The following is a 19,883-nucleotide window of genomic DNA, read 5'->3' on the forward strand; positions in this document are numbered from 1 at the left end:
CGCGGCGGGCGGGGCTGCTTGAGAGCGAGCAGTGACGTGTCCGTCTGGGCTCGGAGCCCCGAGGGCGGGGCGCGGCCGGTCACGTGCCCGGAAGCGGGCGGTGCACGCCACGTGGGTGGCGCCACGTGGGCGCGCCAGGTCCGCACCCCGAGGCGGAGCTGAGGCAGGGCACATCTCCCCCCAGTTCACCCCAAAAAGAACCCGAGAACGGCCGCTTCAAATAAACCGCTGCACGCAGGATGGCTGCAAACTCGATTTGTTGTTGGTTTTTTTTTTTTGTTTGTTTTTTTCCATATAACATTTCAGTGTGAAAATACTCGAGAACAAGTTTGTTTGTCCAAAGCCTGACCCCAGTTGTGAAAAACAATGGGGCAGCGCAGTGGCAGCGCTGCGGCTGCACCCGGAACGCACTGCGGGACGGACCGCGCACGGAGCCACAGCGACACACGTGGACACCGCCACTGCTACAACCGAAAACCAACAGCCCTGCTCTGGGTACAGCAGAACAGCGTGCAGAGCCACCACGGTGACACGTTCCTGTGTCCATGGAAAAGCCCCAGGCAGGTGCTGCTCCCAAGTAGCTTAATGTCCACAACAAAAAATGAAAAATGCACAAAAACTCCAAAAAAACCTTATACCCAACCCCAGATTTAATGCGTTTCCCAAGTTTCCATTTCGGTTCCTGACCTTGTTTGAGCAATTTCCCTTTGCAATTTCAGAGATGTAAAAACCCCGAGCGTTCGGTGGCCATGGCATGGAGCTGGCTCCCTCTCTGCAGGACGGTGCCCTCCGGTACTGTGCCCTGGAAGGTGGCACTTGTCATGGGGCTGTCTGCAATCAGGGACCAGAGCTGGTCACTGCGGGGTGGGGAGGCTGAGCTGCCCCCACCGGACTTACAGCCCTGGGAGCTGCTCAGCACAGCAGGACTACAAAAACCCCGACCTGAGTTACAACATACAAAGGACAACGGTACAGGGGAGACACAGCACAGGTTACCCACAAAGCTAGGGCAAAACAGGGGCCACAAAGCACTCGTCTGAGGGGAGGGAGATGGCACAGGAAGGAAGTACAAAACAGTCCAAGGGAAGGGCTGGGACATGCTATAAAACAAGCACAGGGAACCTGGCTTTTTGTATCTCACAAAGGTGTTAAAAATCCAGACTTTTCCCAAATTCTCCACCTGCATGCTCACAGTGGGGGACACAGAAACACCCAGCGGGGCTTTTGGTGGTGGGAAGACACGCGAGTGCCTCACACGCTGCGTCCTGCATTTCCCCAGGATGTTTCTAGCAGCTGAGGCCTGGCCTGCATCCTGTCCCCTTGGGCTGTGGTTCAGTGCCCCGGAGCAGGCTTGTGTTTGGCAGGAGACGGCTGGGGAGAGAGCAGCCTGTCTGCAGAGGCGCTGCTCAGGGTGGACTGAAGGTAAACGGTCTTGTGGAAGAGTCTGTTGCTGAGGAAAACCACCAGGGAGAAGAGACGGAGCTGGAAGTGGCTGGAAGGGAACAGAGGCTGTGAGCTCACTGCCTGCACATAGTTTGGGCTCTCCCGATGTGGCACCCTGTGTCCAAAAAGCCCCCTTCAGTCCTCACAGTATTTGTCATGCCTTTATGGATAAGGGGAATTTAAGAGGTATGGAAAGCCCAGCCCTGCTGTTCCCACCTCACCAACCCAGTGCTGGAAGCCTGCTCTCCCTGTGCTGTTTCTGTTTAGCACATTTGTCCCAGATCTAACACCACCACAGAGCACCCCCAGGCCACTACTTACTATGTTTTGCCAGGTGTCTTTGCTTCGTTGGCGCTGATGATGAACAGAGGGAAAAGGATGGAAAAGAGGCAGCCACTGGAAGGAAAAAGAAAAGAGTTTGCTGGGTTTGCTGAAAGTTCTCTGTGAAGGATGTCCACGGTACCGTGGATGAGGGTACACTTCTCTGATGTAAAGGAGGGTAGAAGTTGGGAAAGGGGCATTAGTGTGGCCTGCTCCTCCCAGACAGCAACCTGCCCCCCTGAAGACTTACCTGATGATATAGGAGGACTGCATTGCGGTGAGGAAAGCCAGTGGTAAGCCAAATCCAAAGTAATAGGGCCAGTTTCTCTCAATGTTGGATAACCGTTGGTGCATTTCAATTCCTGGTGAAAACAAAACCCCCAAGAAACCCACTGAGTTGGCACACTGGGGAAAGACCTTCACTACGCTTCAGTCCTTGTAAAAATAAAGGAAAACAATGAACAGAACAAGAAGCATTTATACCCAGCCTACTTCAAAGAACACGGGAATTCTTTGGATTGCTGTGCCAAAGACCAAATGAGCAAAGAGGAAACAAACTCATGCAGTAGCATCAGGACGAAGAATAATAGCCAGCAACAGCGACTCCTGTCAGCTGGCGTAGAACTGCCAAGATGCTTGCTCACTTCTCAGCCACACACACAATCCCTGTGGGCTGCACACGTGCCCTGATATCAGCCCATGCAGACAGCACTTGGGTACAGAGGCCTGACTTGCAGAACCGTGTCTTACAGGAGGCAACACTCACCTTTGTTAAACCAGCGGTACTCAAAACAGTAGAGAGAATAGAGCAGTGACATGTGCAGGAGGCTGATCAGCTGGCCGATGATATCAATGGGGAACAGACTCACTATCATCCCCTGTGGAAGAAAAGAGCAGGTGAGGGAGGGCTGCTCGGGAACAGGAATTGGAGCAAACAGTGTGACTGTCACCACCCCAGGGCACTGTGTCTGGTCAGCGCTGTGATCTCACCTGGATGAGGAACAGTGCCTGCAGCAGGAGGTTGAACAACATGTCGGCAATGATTTTACTGACACTGGGAAAGGGGTGTGGCTTTCTGCCAGAAACTTCAAATGCGAGATCTGCGATGTCCTGCACAGGAGAGAAGGGGAACGACAAACAGTTCACCTAACAGAGCACGCTGCTGAGCTGCAGTCACCCACTAAGAACACCCCCAAGTCCTTTTCAGGATGGGATTTCAGATTCTCTCATCCTGGAAGTTTGCCCCCAAGCCTATGCAGGGGTGCCAAGATGGTTTGAACGTGCAGCCATCTGTGCCATTTCTGGGCTCGACATGCTGTGTTTTATCTGGGCCCAAAATGCCACCCCTGTATCATCACCAAGAGGGGCTGCAGGGTGTCCCACAGATTTCCTCCTGACCAATCAAGCTTTAACAAGGAAATTCCCCATCATTTGCATGAGAATCCACGTCCCTGTCACCTACCTGAAACCAGATGGCATTGACGACCTTACTGAGCACAAACAGGGGGAGGACCCAGAGGGCACTGAAGATGGAGGTGAGAATAAACTCCAGCCAAGACCAGACATCGCCATGTAAGGAAGGGTCACCTTTGGAAGATGGGCAGAAAGCAGCACCTCAGGAACCTCCTCCTTTCACATCACAAATCCCACAGCTCTGTGTTAAACTTTCCTGGTACCACCATCTCTGTCACAGTGAAATTCTCATTGTAGCGCTTGAGTAAAATGCTCTGACCTTAACAACTCTCCTTTAAAGGCACAGTTCCACCCACTTGCTTTGCATTTATTTGCAAATATATTTTGTATCTACTGACAACTATGGGCATTCAGTAGTGAAACACATGGGCTAGATCCCTAACACAAGAAGAGTTCAAAGACTGTTGTCAACTCTTCCAGTCTGTTAGCAGGATTACCCATCTGTCTGATTTTCTACTAAACAATTAATCACAGCCTTGTCTGAGTACTCAGTGCCCCTTAATATACAGACAGGAAAGCACTTACCGATGATCTGGGCTGTGACTGACTGAAGTACAGGTATAAATACTCGGTAAAACAAGAAGAGACTAAGCTACAGGGAAAGAGAAACAACAAGGGTTCATGGTGAGGCTTTGCACGTTCGCTTCTTGCGCTCTATTCTGCCACCTGGCGTGGTGAAATCCCAACACATGTAATAAAGCTCTAGCATAAACTCCTCTGAAGGTACCTCAGCCCCTTCTGATGCCACCATGGCCCCAAAGCCACACCATGTGGCTAGCAGCTTCCTATTTGGCAGCTAAATAGCTCAGTTTCAAATAAAACAGTAATGTGCACACATCAAGACAGTGAAGGCTGTAATTACTGATCTGAAGGCAGACCCTCTACCATTGACACCATTATAAGGGCATCAATCCATCAATACAGAACCAAGGATCTCTGCTTAAATACAGCCAATGTCTGTGATTAAGCACTTTCCTTTTAACATCTGCACACTGACTCGTCACACTCTGCCACAGTCTAATGGAAAAATGAAGTTGGTGATTTAGTAGATTGCAAAGCATCTGCTCCATTAAACAGCAGTCTAATTAAACTTATTCATAGTCACGGTAAGGTCAGAGCTAAGGCAATGTCTTGAGATATCAATATTCAATTTGGTAAAACAATATCCCTGCCTGCAACAGAGCAGGCTTTGAATATTCAGGCAAAGAGCAGTCTCAAAGACCTGGAAAATCAGTGGGTTTTAATATGAAGAGTTCTCCAGTGAGTCTATCACTTCAGTCCCGTACCACATTCTTTTAAATAGTGCTGGGACTGGGAAATGTAAGGATTCCCCTCTATTCCTACAGCCTTTCAACTGCGGGGCAGCCAAGCCCTGCTGAAAGCTCACAAGCACTGCAGCACATCACTGCTTTTCACAGCGTTTTAACACAGAAAACACCCCAAATATCCACTTACCCAGAATACACCTCCATTCCAGGCACAACACTGAAATATCCGGCTCACTATCCGGGGTTCACTGGAAAGCAATGCGACAGATGTGTATGAGAGATGCTTAACTCCTGAACGTGGACAAATGGTAACTGTTTCAGTCTCACATTTTGGACACTGATGTGATAGACACCTTAATAAGTTTCTAAGACAACCAACTGAATGCCAGTAGCACCGCTCATTCTATCTGACCACTGGAATTCTGCAAGAAATCCCAGCACAGACATGCAGCAGGACTCTGCCACCATCTTTAGACAAACCAGGCAAAATAATCTGCAAACACGTCTTGAAAGGCATATTCCCAACCAAACGTCACTGCACTGAACGCAGCCCAATGGTAATTAGGAGAGCTGAGAAACACTTCTGTGCGGTTTGGGAGTCGGGCACAAGAATAGATGCTGGTTTGCTCCCACATGGATATAATTCAGGCATTCCCAGCCTTAGTAGATGCAACTGATATAGATGGCTGCGGAACACTGCAAGGCTGCGGAAAAAAATATCCTTCATCTGCCCCAAATGTGTAGCTTGGATCTGAACGCGTGCTCTAAGCAGAACGCTGTTTCTTCCTGATCCCATGAGCATCACCCACAGCAACCATCTTTAAACACAGCAGGAGGGCCAGCATCCAGGAAAAGGTGAACTCAGAACTCCACGTTCTTCTGGCTCATACAGCTCCACGCTGCGGGGCAGGTACCCATGGTCATTCGAAGTGCCTACATAGTCTCAATTCTCAAACAACAAAGTCTGATTTCCTCTCTTATCATAAAAGGCCCACAGTTTCACAACAGAATGCAAAAAGGTATTTCATGTTGCAGCTTTCATCTTCGCTGGCTCTGCACGTTAGCACAGTCGGGTTTATAAACTGTGTTTCTGCTGCAGACTACTTGCAAACATGTCAGAAGATCAGCTTGTAATGACACTCGGGATGCAGGTCTGACCCAGTTTTATGGAGATCTTCACAAGTGCAGGCAGAAGTGATGTCTTTATTTCATAAACCTCACTTACCTCAACTTCCCTTTTAGCCAGACTGCTGTGATACAACAGATATTTAAGACAGAAAAGCACATGCACTGCCAAATCACTGTGACTTGCAGAGATTTTGCAATTCATGGGGCTCTTCAAAGCTTTGCACAGAGCTCTCCCTCTGGTTCTCTCTCCCTGCTCTCAACAGACTCAAAGACAAGCAAATTGCCTGATCTGTGACTCATAAGGCTCCATACTCACTTCTCTTGCTTCCTCTCTTCCATGTGAAACCTCCGCTGGGCAAGTGCGCTGTTTGCTCTCCTCCGCTTCTGCTCTTCCCTTTTCTGCTGGATCCGGGCATCCAGCTTGGAGATGGTGCAGATGCCCCAGATGGAGTCCTTGATTCCCTGCAGACACCAGGACAGCACGTCAGCCCAGAGCAGGGAGGAGTGGGACACGGCTGACCCGGGCTGCTCCCCATTATGGAAAGGGACATAAACGCATACCAAGCAGATGCACACGGCCTGGTGACCTAAATCACACGTTCCAGCATCTTTAGGAACAGCACTGGAAAGCTTTTTTGTTTTTTACCCTTCTTTTTTTAAAAGGTGTGATGTCTCATCAATCTCCTCTATTTATAACCCTGGCAAAAGCCATGGAGATCTCTCACAGCCCATTTCTTCTGTCTGGCACAATGCACTTCTTCCCCTGCCAGCACTTCTAAGGCAAATAAAACGTAATTATACAGAATACTTAGAATGTGCAAAGTCCACGTGGCCTCACTGTATGAACTTGATACTTATTCCTCCACAAATAAAACCATCTGTCCTTGTCTCAGAAACACTCTCACAGCAGCCACGTCCATGCAAGCTTCCAGGGAGTGCCTGAAATTATTTCCAATGCCATTTCTTTCTTTTAGTGACAGATGTGCTGCAGCTGGCCTGGGTGGCTGCTGTGCAGCCTCTTACTGCCGCAGCACTGCCTGAGCACATCACTGGCAGTTCAAAATCACGCTGCCTGCATGCACGGACAGGTCAGACAGCCCAAGAAACATCGCTGCCCCCCTCCCCCTTGACCCGGCAGCAGGAATTTTGACAAACTGCATTGCAAGCTGCTGCTCCTACCTGATGAGGTGGAAATTAATTACACGCTGCTCTGAACACCTCTTACAGATGGCATGAAAGCATCACAGAATGACACAGGTTCTTCTGCTTTAAGCTGTGGCCAGGGCACCACAGACCTTTGCTCTCTTAAACAACCAGTTTCCAAAAACAAGGTACTTGTTAGCATCACGCCACAAGCGTTTTCAATCTGACATCAACACTTGGGAGAGCCAAGTGAGACAGGGAGCACTGAGTTCACACAAAGCCCTGTCACCATAAGACGCCTGCCAGGCTCACGCAGGCTACAAAGGTCACTCCTGCCCAAAGGAATCTGTTAAAAGTTCAGTTTGCCCTTTGGGACAGATCTCACAGCTGGGATGAAACGGATCCTTCCTGGGATGTGGAGCGCAGCACCACTTCTAAGAAGCTAAAAGTGACTTTTTTTCTCCTGACGGTGTCTCCCAGCGCGTCCATGTGATTCTTGAAGATGTCTTTAATCTAAACGTATTGGGAGCCCTTTCCTTTCCGTTCACATCTTGTAACCCACTCCAGAGCCCACGGGAAGGAGGTCCCACCACCCCACAGCGCACAAACGGCCCCCGAAGCGCAGCGACTCACCCTGACGAGGTCATGAAGGAAGGTTTTCACGCTGTCTGCCATCCTGCCTCCAGCATCACCTCTGCTTCCAACACTATCAACTACAGGGAGAGGGGAAGAGCCGAACCCAAGCCTCTCTCATCATGGAGGGATGGGAAACGGATGGAGCCTGCGGGGAGAGCACACAGGAGCGTGGCAGACACAAACAACGCATCACCGTTCCGAGCACAGCGATTACAGCCCACTCACACCCCGCGGTTCCCACTCAACGCGCCCCACCCCACCCCCTGCCGTGCTGCGCTGCCTTCGGACTGAGAAGGCGTTCGGGCCGCAGAGCGCAGTCAACCCAGCCCGGGATGGGCACGGATCGGCTGCTGCCAGGGCGCGGGGGGCCGAGAGCTGCGGGGGGCGCCGGGCACGGCTCGGTGCGGAGCGGAGCGGCGGGGAACACAGAGCAAAGCAGCGGCGGCGCAAAGCCGGGCTGTCCGCGCGGAACGGAACGGAACGGAACGGCAGCGCTCCGCGGGGCCGCGCGGGCGGGAAGGGCGGTTACGAAACGCGCGGGGGGGCGCGGCGCCGTGAGGGGCGCTGTGAGGGGCGCCGTGAGGCCGCCGCGCCCCCGAGCGCGAAGAGCCGCCGCCGCTCCCAACTCGGCCACCCGACCGGCCCGGGCAGCGCGGCGGATCGGAGCCGAGCGAGGCCCAAAGGACGGCTCTGCCGGGCCCGCGCCCGCCGCTCTGCCCCGCCGCGTACGGCGCTTCGGTACCTCAGGGCCGTCCCCGGCACGACACGGGGCGATGCGGCCCTCCCGCGGTCCCGGAGCGGCCCGCGCCCCCCGCGGCGCCCACGTTTACCTCAGGGCCGCCCCACGCGCTCACCGCCGGGCCGGGGCCGCTCAGCGCGGCACGCACAAACCCGGCTCGCGCCGCCCCGGCCGCCGCGCTCCGCGCAGGCGCACACGCACGCGCACGCGCACACCGCGCCGCTACGCCGCAAGCGCAGTCCGCCGCGCCGCCGCCTGACGTGCACGGACCGCCGCGAGGGGGAGCCAAAGCACCGGGAACGTCTGGGGGGGAAACGGGACTGCGGTAACAGAAGGGGCACCGGGACGGAACGCGGAGATGTGGGGGCGCTGCAGCGGGAATGGACGTACCGCGCGGCATTGCGGGCACGGGGACGGCGGCACTGCTGGGCCGCTGGTGGGACACGGAGGGGGCAACGGGCATCTCCGGTTGTAACGCCGCGCAGACAAGAGGAGCCCGGCGGGGACCCAGCCGTAAACACGACCCTTCACTCACACGGCTGCCGTAGTCCATCCGTTTATTCCCGCGGCAGCGCCGCCCCCCGCCCAGCACCGCACCCCGCTCAGACGATGGCCGCCTCCAGCAGCGGCTCACTGCCCCACAGCCGCCCGGGCGCCAGCCGGCCCACGTCCACAGCCGCGCAGGAGCCGTGCAGCAGCAGCTCGGCAGCCACCCTCCCGGCGGCGGGGGACTGCTGCAGGCCGTGCCCGCTGAACCCGCCCAGCACGAAGACGTTCGGCAGCTGCGGGTGCGGGCCCAGCACTCCGTTCTGGTCGAAGGCGTTGTAGTCGTAGTAGCCGGCCCACGCGCTCTTCACCTGCTTGGCGTTGTAGGGCTGCGTGACGGCGGCCTGCAGCCCGAGCGCGGGGGAGGCGGGGCGGAGGGCACCGTACCTTCAGTGAGCGGAAGGCGGGCACGCGGTGCGCCAGCCGCGGCCAAACCTCCTCCTGGAAGAAGTCGTGATCCACCTCCAGGTTCCCCGCGTCCGGCTCACGGCCCTGCGAGGCGACAGGCGGTGACCGCTGTGGGCAGCGGGGAGGTCCCCACCAACGCTGCGAGCCTCGGGGACGCACCTCAGGTGGGCTCATGCTCCCCAGGTAGTTGCCAGCGATGCCCTCGCGCCGGAAATAGGCTCCCGAGGTGTCGATGAGGAACGGTGTCTCCAGGCCCGGCCCGCCGGGGCAGTGCCACACATAGACGTACCTGTGGGGACATCGCCGTGTCCCGCCCCACGGCACAGAAATGTGCTCTGGGGCTCAAAGCGCCCAAACTCAGTCCCAGCCCTGACCTCTTGCGGGGCTCTATGGGGAGGCGCCTCAACGTGAGGCTGCCCTGCAGCCCGGCCGTGGCCGAGTCCAGCAGCTTCCCAGTCCAGGCGCCGGCGGCGGCCACCACGATGGCACAGGAGACGGGCTGCTGCTCCGGGCTGTCAGGAAGGCGCACCTGGGAGGGACACCGAGGGTGGGCTCCCAAGCGGTCCCACAGCAGAAGGCGGTGACAGCAGAAGGCGGTGGCATTGGGGCACACTCACATTGACGTATTTCACGCGGCCGACGCCCCGCGGCATGCCTGGTGTGTTGTCTGCGGTGTCCGCCACAAAAGCTGGAAGTTGTAGGGTGGGTGAGGCTGTCCCGGCGTCCACAGTGGTGGTGTCACTGCGCCCAGGACTCACACGTCACCTCCCCGACGCAGCTGTAGACGCCCAGGGACATGGCTTTCCTTCGGAAGGCGTTGAGGAGGGACCAAGGGTCAAACCAGCCCTCGTTCTCCAGCCCTGTGGAGACACACACAGTGGCAGATGTGGTGACACACAGGGACAGCAGCGTCCCCGCCAACAGCACGTCCCCTACCGTAGGACGCCACGGCCACGTTCTCTGTGTTTATCCATGGGAACTTGGCCTTCAGCTGACTGGGGGACAGCAGGGCCACCTTGGCGCCCTCTTCCCTGGAGACAAACAGTGTCACTGAAGAGGGGTGTCTCCAGTACCCCTTTTAAGAGGGGGGTCTGGGGTGGCCATATCACCTCTGCACCTTGACGCCAGCCTCCAGGGTGGCAGCACCATGCTCGGACGCCAAGAAGAGGTATCCCGAGGGCTGGAACTGAATGTCGATGGGGGGCTCGTTGGGCACCCACAGGTGCTCCTGAGGGGAGAACAGCATGGTAAGGAGGGGGTGAGAACGAGACCCTCTCCCACAGTGCTGCCATCGCCCAAACTCACATTGATAGTACGGAGGAAGGTGGCAGATTGCAGAGACAGGCGGATGTTTTCAGGCAGGGAGAACTGCTGCCGGATGCCCCCCACAGACAGCACAGTGGAAGCCTGGGAATACTACGGGTGGGGGGTGGCAAAGGGGTGCCAAGGGGAGGCGTGTCCCCGCACAACCCCCCCATCTCCAGGGTCTCACCGTGGGGTCCCGCTCCACCACCACCACCCGCATGCCATGCCGCCTGTTCTCCAGCGTCTTCAGCCAGTAGGCGACGGACCAGCCCAGCACGCCCCCCCCCACCACCACCACATCCGCTCGCTCTGGGGGCGGGGGGCTGTTCTGGTGGGGGCGCAGTGAGTTCCAGGCCCCCTCTGACTCTGGCAGCTGACCCCGCAGTGCCTGCCCCAGGCGGGACAGCCTCGGCCCCAGCTCTGCGGGAATAGAGGGAGATGCATCCAGGAGACCCTCCTAACTCAGAACGCCCTCCCAGGTGACTCTGAGACCCCCCCCTCCCAGGATCACTCTGAGCACTGCCAGTCCCCCTCCCAGGACCTCACCCATCCCACTGAGGCCTCCTGGACCCCCCCGGCCTCCCATTCACCACCCCTGGGCCACCCCGCGATCCATCTGGATGCCCTCGGATCCCCCCAGCACCCCACTGAATCCTCTCTACACCCCCTGGGACCCCCACCGAGTGATCATTACCTCCTCCCCATCCCCTTTTCCCTCCACACATCTCCATGACACCAACGCCCCCCATTCCTCTCACGGACCCGCACCCCGTACCCGTGCCCACGCCCCGCCCCGTGCCCCCAGCCCCAGAGCCCTCACTCTCACCGCGGAAGATGTCGGAGCGCTGCGGGGCCGCGGTGCGGAGGGGGCGGCCCAGCTTCGCCCCCCCGCTCCCACTCCCGGAGCCCCCCCGGGGCGCCCACACCGCGCGCCCCCCTCGCACCGCGCGCAGCATGCCGCCCGGCCCCCCCCCGCCCTTTGCCCTCCGCCCTTTGCCCCTCGCCCCGCCCTCACGCCCCGCCCCTCCCCGCTTCGCCTCTCCATTGGCTTTCTTCCCCCACATCCTCTTTTGGCCTAACAGCCAATAGGAAGCCTCGTAGCTAAACGATGACTTCCGGCGGAAGTGCGCGGAGCAGTGCGACGTGTGCGCGCAGCCCGGCCCGGCGCCGCCATGCTGGACTTCTTCACCATCTTCAGCAAGGGCGGGCTCGTCCTCTGGTGCTTCCAGGGCGTCCGCGGGCCCGCCTCCGCCGCTACTGCCCCTGTCAATGCTCTCATCCGCTCCGTGCTTCTGCAGGTCCGCCGGGGCGGGGGAGCGGCAGCGGAGGCCTGCGTGAGGGAGGGGCTGCGGCTGCCTGCGTGAAGAGAGGGGATAAGGGGAGACCGCCTGCTTAGGGGGGGGGCGGGACGAAGAGGAACCTCGTATTTGGGAGTTGGAGAGTGTAGCTTATCACCACCGAGTTTTGGAGAGCCGCTTCCTTTGGAGGAGAGGGGGACTGATATCCTGGGGTGGAGGGGGTGGCACTGCGGGGCTGGCGGTGGGCGGGGGTCCCTATTTGGGAGCTGAGGGCTGCACCTGGAATAGTGTCCCCTCTGCGGGCGTTTTTTTCTGGCTGAGGGAAAAGCAGAAATGGGGGGGAGGGGACATCACACTGTTGCTGTCACCCGTTTCCCCCACCTTGAATTGATGGGTCCGTTCTATAGGAGCGAGGTGGCAACAACTCCTTCACCCATGAAGCTCTCACGCTCAAGTACAAGCTGGACAACCAGTTTGAGCTGGTGTTTGTGGTAAGTGTCCCCCCTCGGGCTGCCCTGGACTCTGAATGCTTTGTTTTTGTGATTGACTGTCATGCTGTCTGCTCTGAGGGACTCTCAGGAAGGAGCTTGCTCAGACTCAGGAGAGGAGGAGTGCTCAGGGTGGTTTGTGGCTTTGGTCAGAAGCTCCAGGAGGGCACAAATGTTGGGTTCTGCCTTCCTGTGGGGCTGAGGCTTTCCCCTGACTTACTAGAACCTCACAAAAAGCAGGGCTTAGCTCAGCGCTGTGTGGTGCAAAAGGCGTCTTGCACACAGGTGAGGTGACGTGTTCTCTGGGACACAATGTCCCTGTTGTTCCTCCTCCTCCACCTGGGCCACCAGAGGAGTTTGGTGCCCATTGAGAAATGCTGCAGCTGGGCTTTGTGTCAAAGAAAACACCCAGGGGCTGCCACTGAGCTGGGCTGGGAGCGGGGACAGCTGGCGCTGGGCATGCAGAGCTGCCATGGGGACAGTTTGGGAAGAGCAGCACGTGGAGTGCAAGCGGCCAAAAGCCGTCCTGTTTGGACAGGAGTGTTCCTGCACACACAGTGCTGGAGAATTATCATCTCAGTGCATCTTGAGCAAACTGGTGCTTCAGATACTGCTGTGCTTTGTCCTCTGCCGGGCTTAGCTTCTTGCTCTGGGATTTTTTTGGGGTGAGGAATACTCCTCACTGAGGTCACCCGTGGTGCTTTGCCTGCCCGTTGTGTTCTCAGTGGGCTTCCCCAGCACGCTGTAAGGTTTATGCTGTCTGAGGACTGGGTTTTGTGGCTGGGATGTGACTGCTGCTTCCGTTGTGTGCTGCTGGTTTATTTTAGTCAGCAGCGATAGGATTAAGGCTCCAGCTTTGAAGGTGGAATGGAAACAGCACAGACTGTTGCATTGTAAGGAAACCTCATTGCAGATGAGAAGTCTGTCTGGATTTATTTTTAAAAAAAAGCCAAAAATGCAGAATCTTTTCAACTTCAGGAAAGCTGTGATGCTTTTCCCTTGAGCTCTCTGTTCCTTATCTCAGCGACGTCACACAACCTTGATTGCATATATACAGATAAGCATGAGGCTTTCTGGTCTTTCAGTGTGTGTCTTTGTTGCTATGAAACAGCATTTTTTTGGGAGTCACGTTTTAAAGAAAAGCTCTGCATTGTGCCACTTTTTTTTTTTTTTTTTTTTGAGGGAGAAAGAATGTCTTAAAAGCTTGGGAGGTCAGATTAGGAAACACAGCCTGGAGCCTGCATCATCTGGTGCCTGAAATTAAAGAACTTTGTACCAAGTGTCTGAAATCCAGAGAGGTCAATGCTGCCTGCTGGATGTACCAGCAATTAATGGTTTTGGTGTTTTTAATTATTTAAGTGCCGCTTGCTTAAGGTGACATCTTTCCACTGCACATTGTCGCAGGTGGGATTTCAGAAGATCCTGACTCTAACCTACGTCGACAAGTTGATAGACGACGTTCACAAGGAGTTCAGAGACAAATACCGCAATGAGTTCCAGCAGAAGGGCGCCCTGGGCATCCTAAATGGCACCTTTGATTTTAAAGATGACTTTCTGCGCCTCCTCCGGTAAGGAGCTTTCCTACCCCTGCAGAGCTGCCCGGAGCTCAGCGCTGTGTCTGAGTCTGGGTGGCTCTGCTCTTTAGTTGTGCTACATGCTGTATGAGAGCAGACGAGGCTGTAATAGCAAAAAACCTGATAAAAATGGTGTGTGGGAAGGGCTGAGCTGTTTAATGTTGCTTCTGTTTAGAGCAGACACGGATCTGGGGGTGGGGGCCACAGGTCTGCAATTCAGGCTCACGGGCACTGTCTCACAGGGAAGCAGAGGAGAGCAGTAAGGTCCGAGCTCCCACCGTGATGAAGACATTTGAGCAGTCTGTGAAATCTCAGAAGACTGTCAAGTGTATGATAGAGACCAGAGGGGAGAAACCAAAGGAGAAAGTCAAGAACAAGAAGAACAAAGGTTCCAAGAAGGAAGGTGAGTTGAAGGGAAATGTGGTATGTGTGTGGGAGGGATGTAAATATTCCGGAGTTGTGAAACATCGGCCACGTGTGGCCCTGCCTGTTCTTTCCTAATCATTCCATGCCACTTGAGTGTTGTTCAGGGTCTTCTGGTCACAGCCAGCACAGGCTCAGGAGGGGAAAGTGCTGCTTAACGCACCTAATCTGCTATGGTAGTGTCACCATATGCCCAGATTGAGGAAGACAGCTCTTCAGTTAGGACAGTGACAGGCAAAGGTTGTTCTGTTGTAATGACACAGCTTCTTAGTGTGTGTTCTTGGTTCTGAGATGGGGAGTGACGAACATACAAAGATGTCTGGGGAGAGCTGGTTCATAAACTGCTAATCTTGGGAAAATGGGATCCCAAATACAGCTGCCTTTGGGCTGAAATAAGATGCTTATGTGTCCTGAGGCTTCCAGAATCTCAGAGGTGAGGCTGGAGTGGGTCTGTGTCTTCTCAAAGGAGGAATTTCTCAGATGCAGTCAGTGCATTGCTGGCTCTTTCTGCTACTTCCGCAAGGCTGAGCTTGTGCTGGGGCTCTTTCCTTCAGGGAATGAAGCTGTTACAGCCTCCAATAAAACAGCCCCAGGTGAAAAGCAGTCCTCGGCAGCTGGGGACAAGGAGGAACTGACCAAGGATGAAATACTGCAGAAGAACCGGGAAGAATTCTTCAAGAGACACATGAAAGCAGGGGAGAAGTCCAGGTGGGTTGCAAGGGCATGGCCAGGCTGTGGTGAGTCCACACGTGCTGCAGCCCAGCTTTTGCTGGTGTGTGCAGAAAGGAGGCTCTGCCATTCCTCAGTGATGCCTGAGCTTCTCTTTCCTTCAGTGCCCCTGGAATTGTCAGACTGTGCTCGAAGTACAGTGTGGTGTTCAAAACTCAGACCTCATGTGGGGTCCAGATTTCTTTTATGGGGGGGAGCTTTTCCCACTGTGAGTAAAGGGTGAGCTGATGGTTGGCTTGAGTTAAAGCAGGCCACACTGAGCCTGAGATGGGACTAAAGTTCATACAGATAAACTCTGTGGAGACTTGGCATTGGTCAGTTTTAGCCTGGATTTCTGCCTTTTTTGATAGCTGGACTTTGAATTTTCAAAGCCTCTAAGGTGGTGTTTGCTCATACTTCACTCAACTGAACAAAATGTTCGTGGTCTTTATTTCAGCAAGTCTCCAAAGCCTGATGCTCAGAAGGAGAAGGGGAAGAAACCCCGAGTATGGGATCTGGGGAACTCTAACGCCAAAGTACTTGATTACAGTAACTCTACTACCAATGGGAACTCAGAGGCCTCTCCCATGGAGGACTTCGACCCTGATATGGTAAGGAGAAGTCAGGTCATGGTGTCTGCTTTGGTGCATTGTTCTGGTGTCAGCTGGGCATCAAAAACGCAGCCAGGTCACCAAGGCTGGCTGAGAAAGTGCTCGAAGAGGGGATCAGGGTGCCCAGCCTACTGCCTGTAAAGTTACTGCCTAGAGAATGTTTTCTCCTGCTGTGACAGCTGCAGACAGCACCAGATTTGCATGCACATTGGATCAAATAACTGAGCCCTTCTGGCAAAGATCTGTAGAGCTGCTTCTGCTGACTGGAACTGATGCTGTTCCTGGTGGCAGTGAAAGCAAGCCAGGAAAATGAAATAAAGCAGTTGCTGCTTCTCAGAGTACTGCTTTCATCTTGCAGGCCCTTAGGGATCGAAACCGTGAGCCTGGCCGCCTCTATGACCTTGAATATGAGAGTGATGAAGAAGCTGAGGAGGAGAAGATTATTCAGAACGCTTCAAAACCCAGGTAGAGGCTCCCGAGGCCCTGATTGCTACATGCTTCATGATTTCCCTCCCATAATTCATTTTCCAGACTAATCAGTAATGCAGCAGGTACAAACAGGTCTAATTGTCAGCTGTGATGGGCTCTTGTGTCTCCCTGCTGCTGGCTGTTGCATGCAGTATGCAGTTCACACCTAAGGTAACTGTTCTGCTTCTGCGCAGCACAAAGAAAGGTGGCCTCGGAGGTATGTTTGGCATGCTGAAAGGCCTGGTGGGCTCCAAGAGCTTGACAAGACAGGACATGGACCCAGTCCTGGAGAAGATGAAAGATCACTTAATTGGTACGTGTGGGTCTGCTGTACGTGGCTTTGTCTGAATGGTGTAATCCGGAGGGGATCCTTCAGCTCCATTTTTTCCCTCAATGCACCAAACTCCCAGGGCCTGGTGTGACAGTGGTGTGCGGCACGTGCCCCCCGTTCTGCTTTGATAACCCTGCTCTCTTCTCTCCTTCTCTCTCCCAAAGCAAAAAATGTGGCAGCTGAAATTGCAGTCCAGCTCTGTGAATCAGTGGCAAAGAAACTGGAAGGGAAAGTGATGGGAACATTCACCAGTAAGTGGTCGTGCCCCGCTTGTGTTCTTATTGGTGTGTGCAGCTTGCTGGCCTGAGTTCTCTGCTTCTCTGACCTGGCAAAACTGTGATACCCGAGTGTCTTCCTGGCCTCCTCGTGTTGGTGATTTGGGGCTCAGGGCTTTCCTGCAGGGCTTTCCAGGTGTGACAAGTTCTCCTTTTATCTCCTTTTTCCCAGCTGTGACCTCAACAGTGAAGCAGGCCCTGCAGGAGGCTTTGGTGCAGATCCTGCAGCCCCAGCGCCGCGTGGACGTCCTCCGGGATGTCATGGATGCGCAGCGTCACCGCCGGCCCTACGTGGTCACTTTCTGTGGCGTCAACGGTGTTGGGAAATCCACCAACCTGGCCAAGGTAGGGCACGGTGCTGGCGGCTCCTGGGACAGGGCTGAGTTCAGGTTGTGGCCACTAACAAGGCTTTTCCGTTGCCGGCCACAGATCTCATTCTGGCTCATTGAGAATGGCTTCAGCGTCCTCATCGCTGCCTGTGACACCTTCCGTGCGGGAGCGGTGGAGCAGCTCCGCACACACACCCGCCGCCTCAACGCCCTGCACCCCCCGGAGAGCCACGGCGGGCGGACCATGGTGCAGCTCTATGAGAAGGGCTACGGGAAGGACGCTGCAGGGATCGCCATGGAGGCCATCTCCTATGGTAGGAAGGGGTTGGTGGCAGGAGAGGGCCGTCCTGGCATCCCTGGGCTTCCTCCTACTTACGCTTTCTCCCCGTCTCCCCAGCTCGTAACCAGGGCTTCGACGTGGTGCTGGTGGACACGGCGGGCCGCATGCAGGACAACGCCCCCTTGATGACAGCTCTGGCAAAACTCATTGCCGTCAATGCTCCTGACTTGGTCCTTTTCGTTGGAGAAGCTCTGGTGGGAAACGAGGCTGTGGATCAGCTGGTGAGTGTTCAGAGTTGCTTTCTGGGAAGGGCAGATAAGAGCAGATCTGTGTGGGTTTAGCGGGAGGTGTTTCAGATGGGGTCGGCATCACAACTTCATTTCTTGAGAACGTTCTCTTCCTCAGGTCAAGTTCAACAAGGCTCTGGCTGACCACTCCATGGCCCAGACACCCCGGCTCATTGATGGAATTGTGCTCACCAAGTTTGATACCATCGATGACAAGGTAAGGGGAGCATTTTGTGCTCTGGGGGTTATCTCCTACCTTAACCTTGCAGAGAGCTTCCTGTTGGTGACAGGTGGGAAGAGGTGCAGTCAACAAACAAGGGCTGTTTTCAGTGGGCCACTTATCACCTCTCCTAGAGGCTGTCCTTTGTGTTTAAATGCACTCCAGACACCGAGACAAAATGAAGTGCACTCATTTCTGTCCCTGTTGAAAAATGGCTGTGAGGTGTCCCAGTTCTTTGGCAGTATTGCACTGGGGGATGTGGAATTGGGACCGTACAGATCTGGCAAACATAAGAAGGCTGAATGTTTGTGCTCCCCTGAGGAGGTAATACTGGGACAGCCGCAGCAAGCACATCCTGAGCAGTTTGTAGGGAGGTGCACCCAAATCAGGCACTGAGAGCCTGCATTAAATGCAATGCAGAATGATGTGGCTTTAAATGAGGGTGAACCTACATATGCAGTGTAGGAAATGAAATCTGGAGAAGGTGAAATCCTGGTGGGAGATGACTTGTGGCTGCAGATGGCACTGACACCCGGTTACTCCAGGTGTAATGCCCCACAGCCTCCTGCCTGCCCATGGAGCTGAGCACAGGGCATGAGCTGCTGCATCCTCGGGAGCAGCCTGTGTGTTTCTGCATCTAACTGTTCTCCAAAACTCAGCTTCAGGCTCAGAAGTTTGGGTCCTTCTTGTTGCATTCCTGGGTCCTTTTTTTCCCTCCCTGTAAAGTTCCCAGTGAACTGGAAATGTTTTTGTGGAGCAGCAGGCTGTACAGTGGGAGGTTTTGGGGAGGACAGCCCCAGCTGGCCCTGCTAATGGTGCTCATCCCCTCGGCAGGTCGGCGCTGCCATCTCCATGACCTACATCACAAGCAAGCCCATCGTTTTTGTTGGTACTGGACAAACCTACTGTGATCTGCGTAGCCTTAACGCCAAGGCTGTGGTCGCAGCGCTCATGAAGGCCTAAAATCAAGTATTGCACCAAATTGCTGTTTGCAGATGTCTCAGAAGAATATGCTTCACCCTGTGACTGATTAGTCTTTCCAGTGTAGTGCAAAACAGAATGAAGGGATGCGGGTGCAAGGGCTGTGCTTCCCCTGCCCATCTGATCTGAATGCTCGCTGGTGTGTTCTTCCAGCACTGCATGAGTATAAAGTAGGAAGGAAGGTGTTACCTGATCACTTGTGCTTATTCCAGTTAGGTCCGTGCTATCCTGCCATATTTATTGACTACAGTGTATTTGTAGATGAAAGCTCTCTTCTCTAGTTGGAGCATTCCACCCTGATCAGTTGTGGGGCTTCACTCAGTACAGCCCTGCCCCTGGATTCCTTCATTCTGTTCCAATAATTCAGCCTTCCTCATGCAGAGGCTGAAACCAGAGCTTTGTATTGTTCATGCTATCCGAGTGGCAATGCAAGGACCTGCCGTGCTGTCACTAGCAGCAGCTGTGGTCTGTTGGGCAGTGCTGCAGGTGGGTACTGAGCCCCAAGCTGCTCTTTCGTGCTCTTGCAGTCCGTACCACAGGGACAGCTGCTGCTTAGTGACAGCATTAGACCATCTGACCGTTCATAGCGCTGCTAACTTTGGCTGTAGCAGCTCACCAAAGTTGATAAACCAAAAATTGCAACAGCCTGCCCCTGTCCTGGGCAAGCAGGGGCTCCTGGGGAGATGCTAAATTGCCTTATGGCCCCCATTTCTGTTGTTAGTGGGGTCTTGCTGCAGGGTACCCAGAGAACTGCAGCAGTGTGGTCTGGTAATGCTGGTTGTTCCACCGGCCAGCGATGGAGGGCAGTGTGCTCCTGGGTGTCTTCTGCCTGCTGGCCTCAGCGTTGTTTGCTGCCTCAAATATGTAACAAAAGAAAAAAAAATACTGGAAGACAGTGGTGGCTGCTTGCTGCTTCCCTGCGCCCTTTCTCCCCCCCTTTAGAGTGCCTCTTGATCCTGGTCTGAAGTGCTACATTGAATAATACAAAACTCTCTTACGACGTCTTGTAGCTCCGTATTGCAGATGTGCTCTAGTGCAATAAATTGAATGCTGTCTGCTAAGAGACATAATTTATATAAATAAACTTCATAATTTGTTTTCTGTGTACAACTAGCTTGCCTTCAGCCAAGACCCCTTTCCTCCTCAGGGGGGAGACAGAGCTCTGCCTTTGGGCTGTGACCTGTGCACACAAACCAAACA

General features: G+C 54.7%; 3 protein-coding genes across 5 annotated transcripts; 1 reads left to right on the forward strand and 2 right to left on the reverse strand.

Annotated features, from left to right (window-relative positions):
• Positions 1–240: 240 nt before the first annotated feature.
• EI24 (EI24, autophagy associated transmembrane protein) lies at positions 241–8,327 on the reverse strand. 2 transcript variants are annotated; one of them, NM_001006316.3, is made up of 11 exons: positions 8,243–8,327; positions 7,410–7,557; positions 5,950–6,095; positions 4,693–4,753; positions 3,763–3,829; positions 3,227–3,351; positions 2,755–2,874; positions 2,531–2,642; positions 2,015–2,126; positions 1,765–1,839; positions 241–1,492 (listed from the first exon to the last, which is right to left on the reverse strand). In NM_001006316.3, the coding sequence occupies exons 2-11, from the start codon at positions 7,449–7,451 to the stop codon at positions 1,333–1,335; spliced, it is 1,020 nt and encodes a 339-aa protein (NP_001006316.2). In that variant the 5' UTR covers positions 7,452–7,557; positions 8,243–8,327; the 3' UTR covers positions 241–1,332. The 2 variants fall into 2 exon arrangements, with proteins under 2 accessions (NP_001006316.2, XP_046759696.1); XM_046903740.1 differs by having other exon boundaries at positions 629–1,492; positions 8,155–8,327.
• Positions 8,328–8,691: 364 nt separating this feature from the next.
• On the reverse strand, positions 8,692–11,380 carry FOXRED1 (FAD dependent oxidoreductase domain containing 1). Of its 2 annotated transcripts, none has more exons than XM_417855.8 (11): positions 11,237–11,380; positions 10,598–10,830; positions 10,411–10,521; positions 10,215–10,333; positions 10,042–10,136; positions 9,864–9,965; positions 9,723–9,793; positions 9,480–9,634; positions 9,265–9,394; positions 9,085–9,189; positions 8,692–9,008 (listed from the first exon to the last, which is right to left on the reverse strand). In XM_417855.8, exons 1-11 carry the CDS (start codon positions 11,364–11,366, stop codon positions 8,754–8,756), a joined length of 1,506 nt encoding a protein of 501 aa, XP_417855.3. In that variant the 5' UTR covers positions 11,367–11,380; the 3' UTR covers positions 8,692–8,753. The 2 variants fall into 2 exon arrangements, with proteins under 2 accessions (XP_417855.3, XP_046759748.1); XM_046903792.1 differs by having other exon boundaries at positions 8,692–9,011.
• A 140-nt stretch (positions 11,381–11,520) lies between these two features.
• SRPRA (SRP receptor alpha subunit) lies at positions 11,521–19,780 on the forward strand. The gene is made up of 14 exons (NM_001039277.2): positions 11,521–11,708; positions 12,116–12,199; positions 13,601–13,764; positions 14,013–14,173; positions 14,748–14,901; positions 15,359–15,512; positions 15,871–15,977; positions 16,175–16,293; positions 16,476–16,562; positions 16,759–16,931; positions 17,016–17,229; positions 17,313–17,476; positions 17,601–17,699; positions 18,537–19,780. Exons 1-14 carry the CDS (start codon positions 11,583–11,585, stop codon positions 18,663–18,665), a joined length of 1,935 nt encoding a protein of 644 aa, NP_001034366.2. The 5' UTR covers positions 11,521–11,582; the 3' UTR covers positions 18,666–19,780.
• Positions 19,781–19,883: the final 103 nt, after the last annotated feature.

Source organism: Gallus gallus, chromosome 24 (genome assembly GCF_016699485.2).
Source record: "Gallus gallus isolate bGalGal1 chromosome 24, bGalGal1.mat.broiler.GRCg7b, whole genome shotgun sequence".
NCBI lineage: Eukaryota > Metazoa > Chordata > Aves > Galliformes > Phasianidae > Gallus > Gallus gallus.

What these genes read in the sequence shown, in the direction of transcription:
- SRPRA (NM_001039277.2), top strand. Translation starts at nt 11,583, where the DNA reads ATGCTGGACTTCTTCACCATCTTCAGCAAGGGCGGGCTCGTCCTCTGG. An exon ending in AGGACTTCGACCCTGATATG is followed by an intron (nt 15,513 to 15,870) that starts GTAAGGAGAAGT and finishes TTCATCTTGCAG; the next exon opens with GCCCTTAGGGATCGAAACCG. An exon ending in CAGAACGCTTCAAAACCCAG is followed by an intron (nt 15,978 to 16,174) that starts GTAGAGGCTCCC and finishes GCTTCTGCGCAG; the next exon opens with CACAAAGAAAGGTGGCCTCG.
- FOXRED1 (XM_046903792.1), bottom strand. Translation starts at nt 11,366, where the DNA reads ATGCTGCGCGCGGTGCGAGGGGGGCGCGCGGTGTGGGCGCCCCGGGGG. An exon ending in GCGCTCCGACATCTTCCGCG is followed by an intron (nt 10,831 to 11,236) that starts GTGAGAGTGAGG and finishes CTATTCCCGCAG; the next exon opens with AGCTGGGGCCGAGGCTGTCC. An exon ending in CGTGGCCGTGGCGTCCTACG is followed by an intron (nt 9,966 to 10,041) that starts GTAGGGGACGTG and finishes GTGTCTCCACAG; the next exon opens with GGCTGGAGAACGAGGGCTGG.
- EI24 (NM_001006316.3), bottom strand. Translation starts at nt 7,451, where the DNA reads ATGGCAGACAGCGTGAAAACCTTCCTTCATGACCTCGTCAGG. An exon ending in TCCTTCATGACCTCGTCAGG is followed by an intron (nt 6,096 to 7,409) that starts GTGAGTCGCTGC and finishes TGGTGTCTGCAG; the next exon opens with GGAATCAAGGACTCCATCTG. An exon ending in AGTCACAGCCCAGATCATCG is followed by an intron (nt 3,352 to 3,762) that starts GTAAGTGCTTTC and finishes CATCTTCCAAAG; the next exon opens with GTGACCCTTCCTTACATGGC.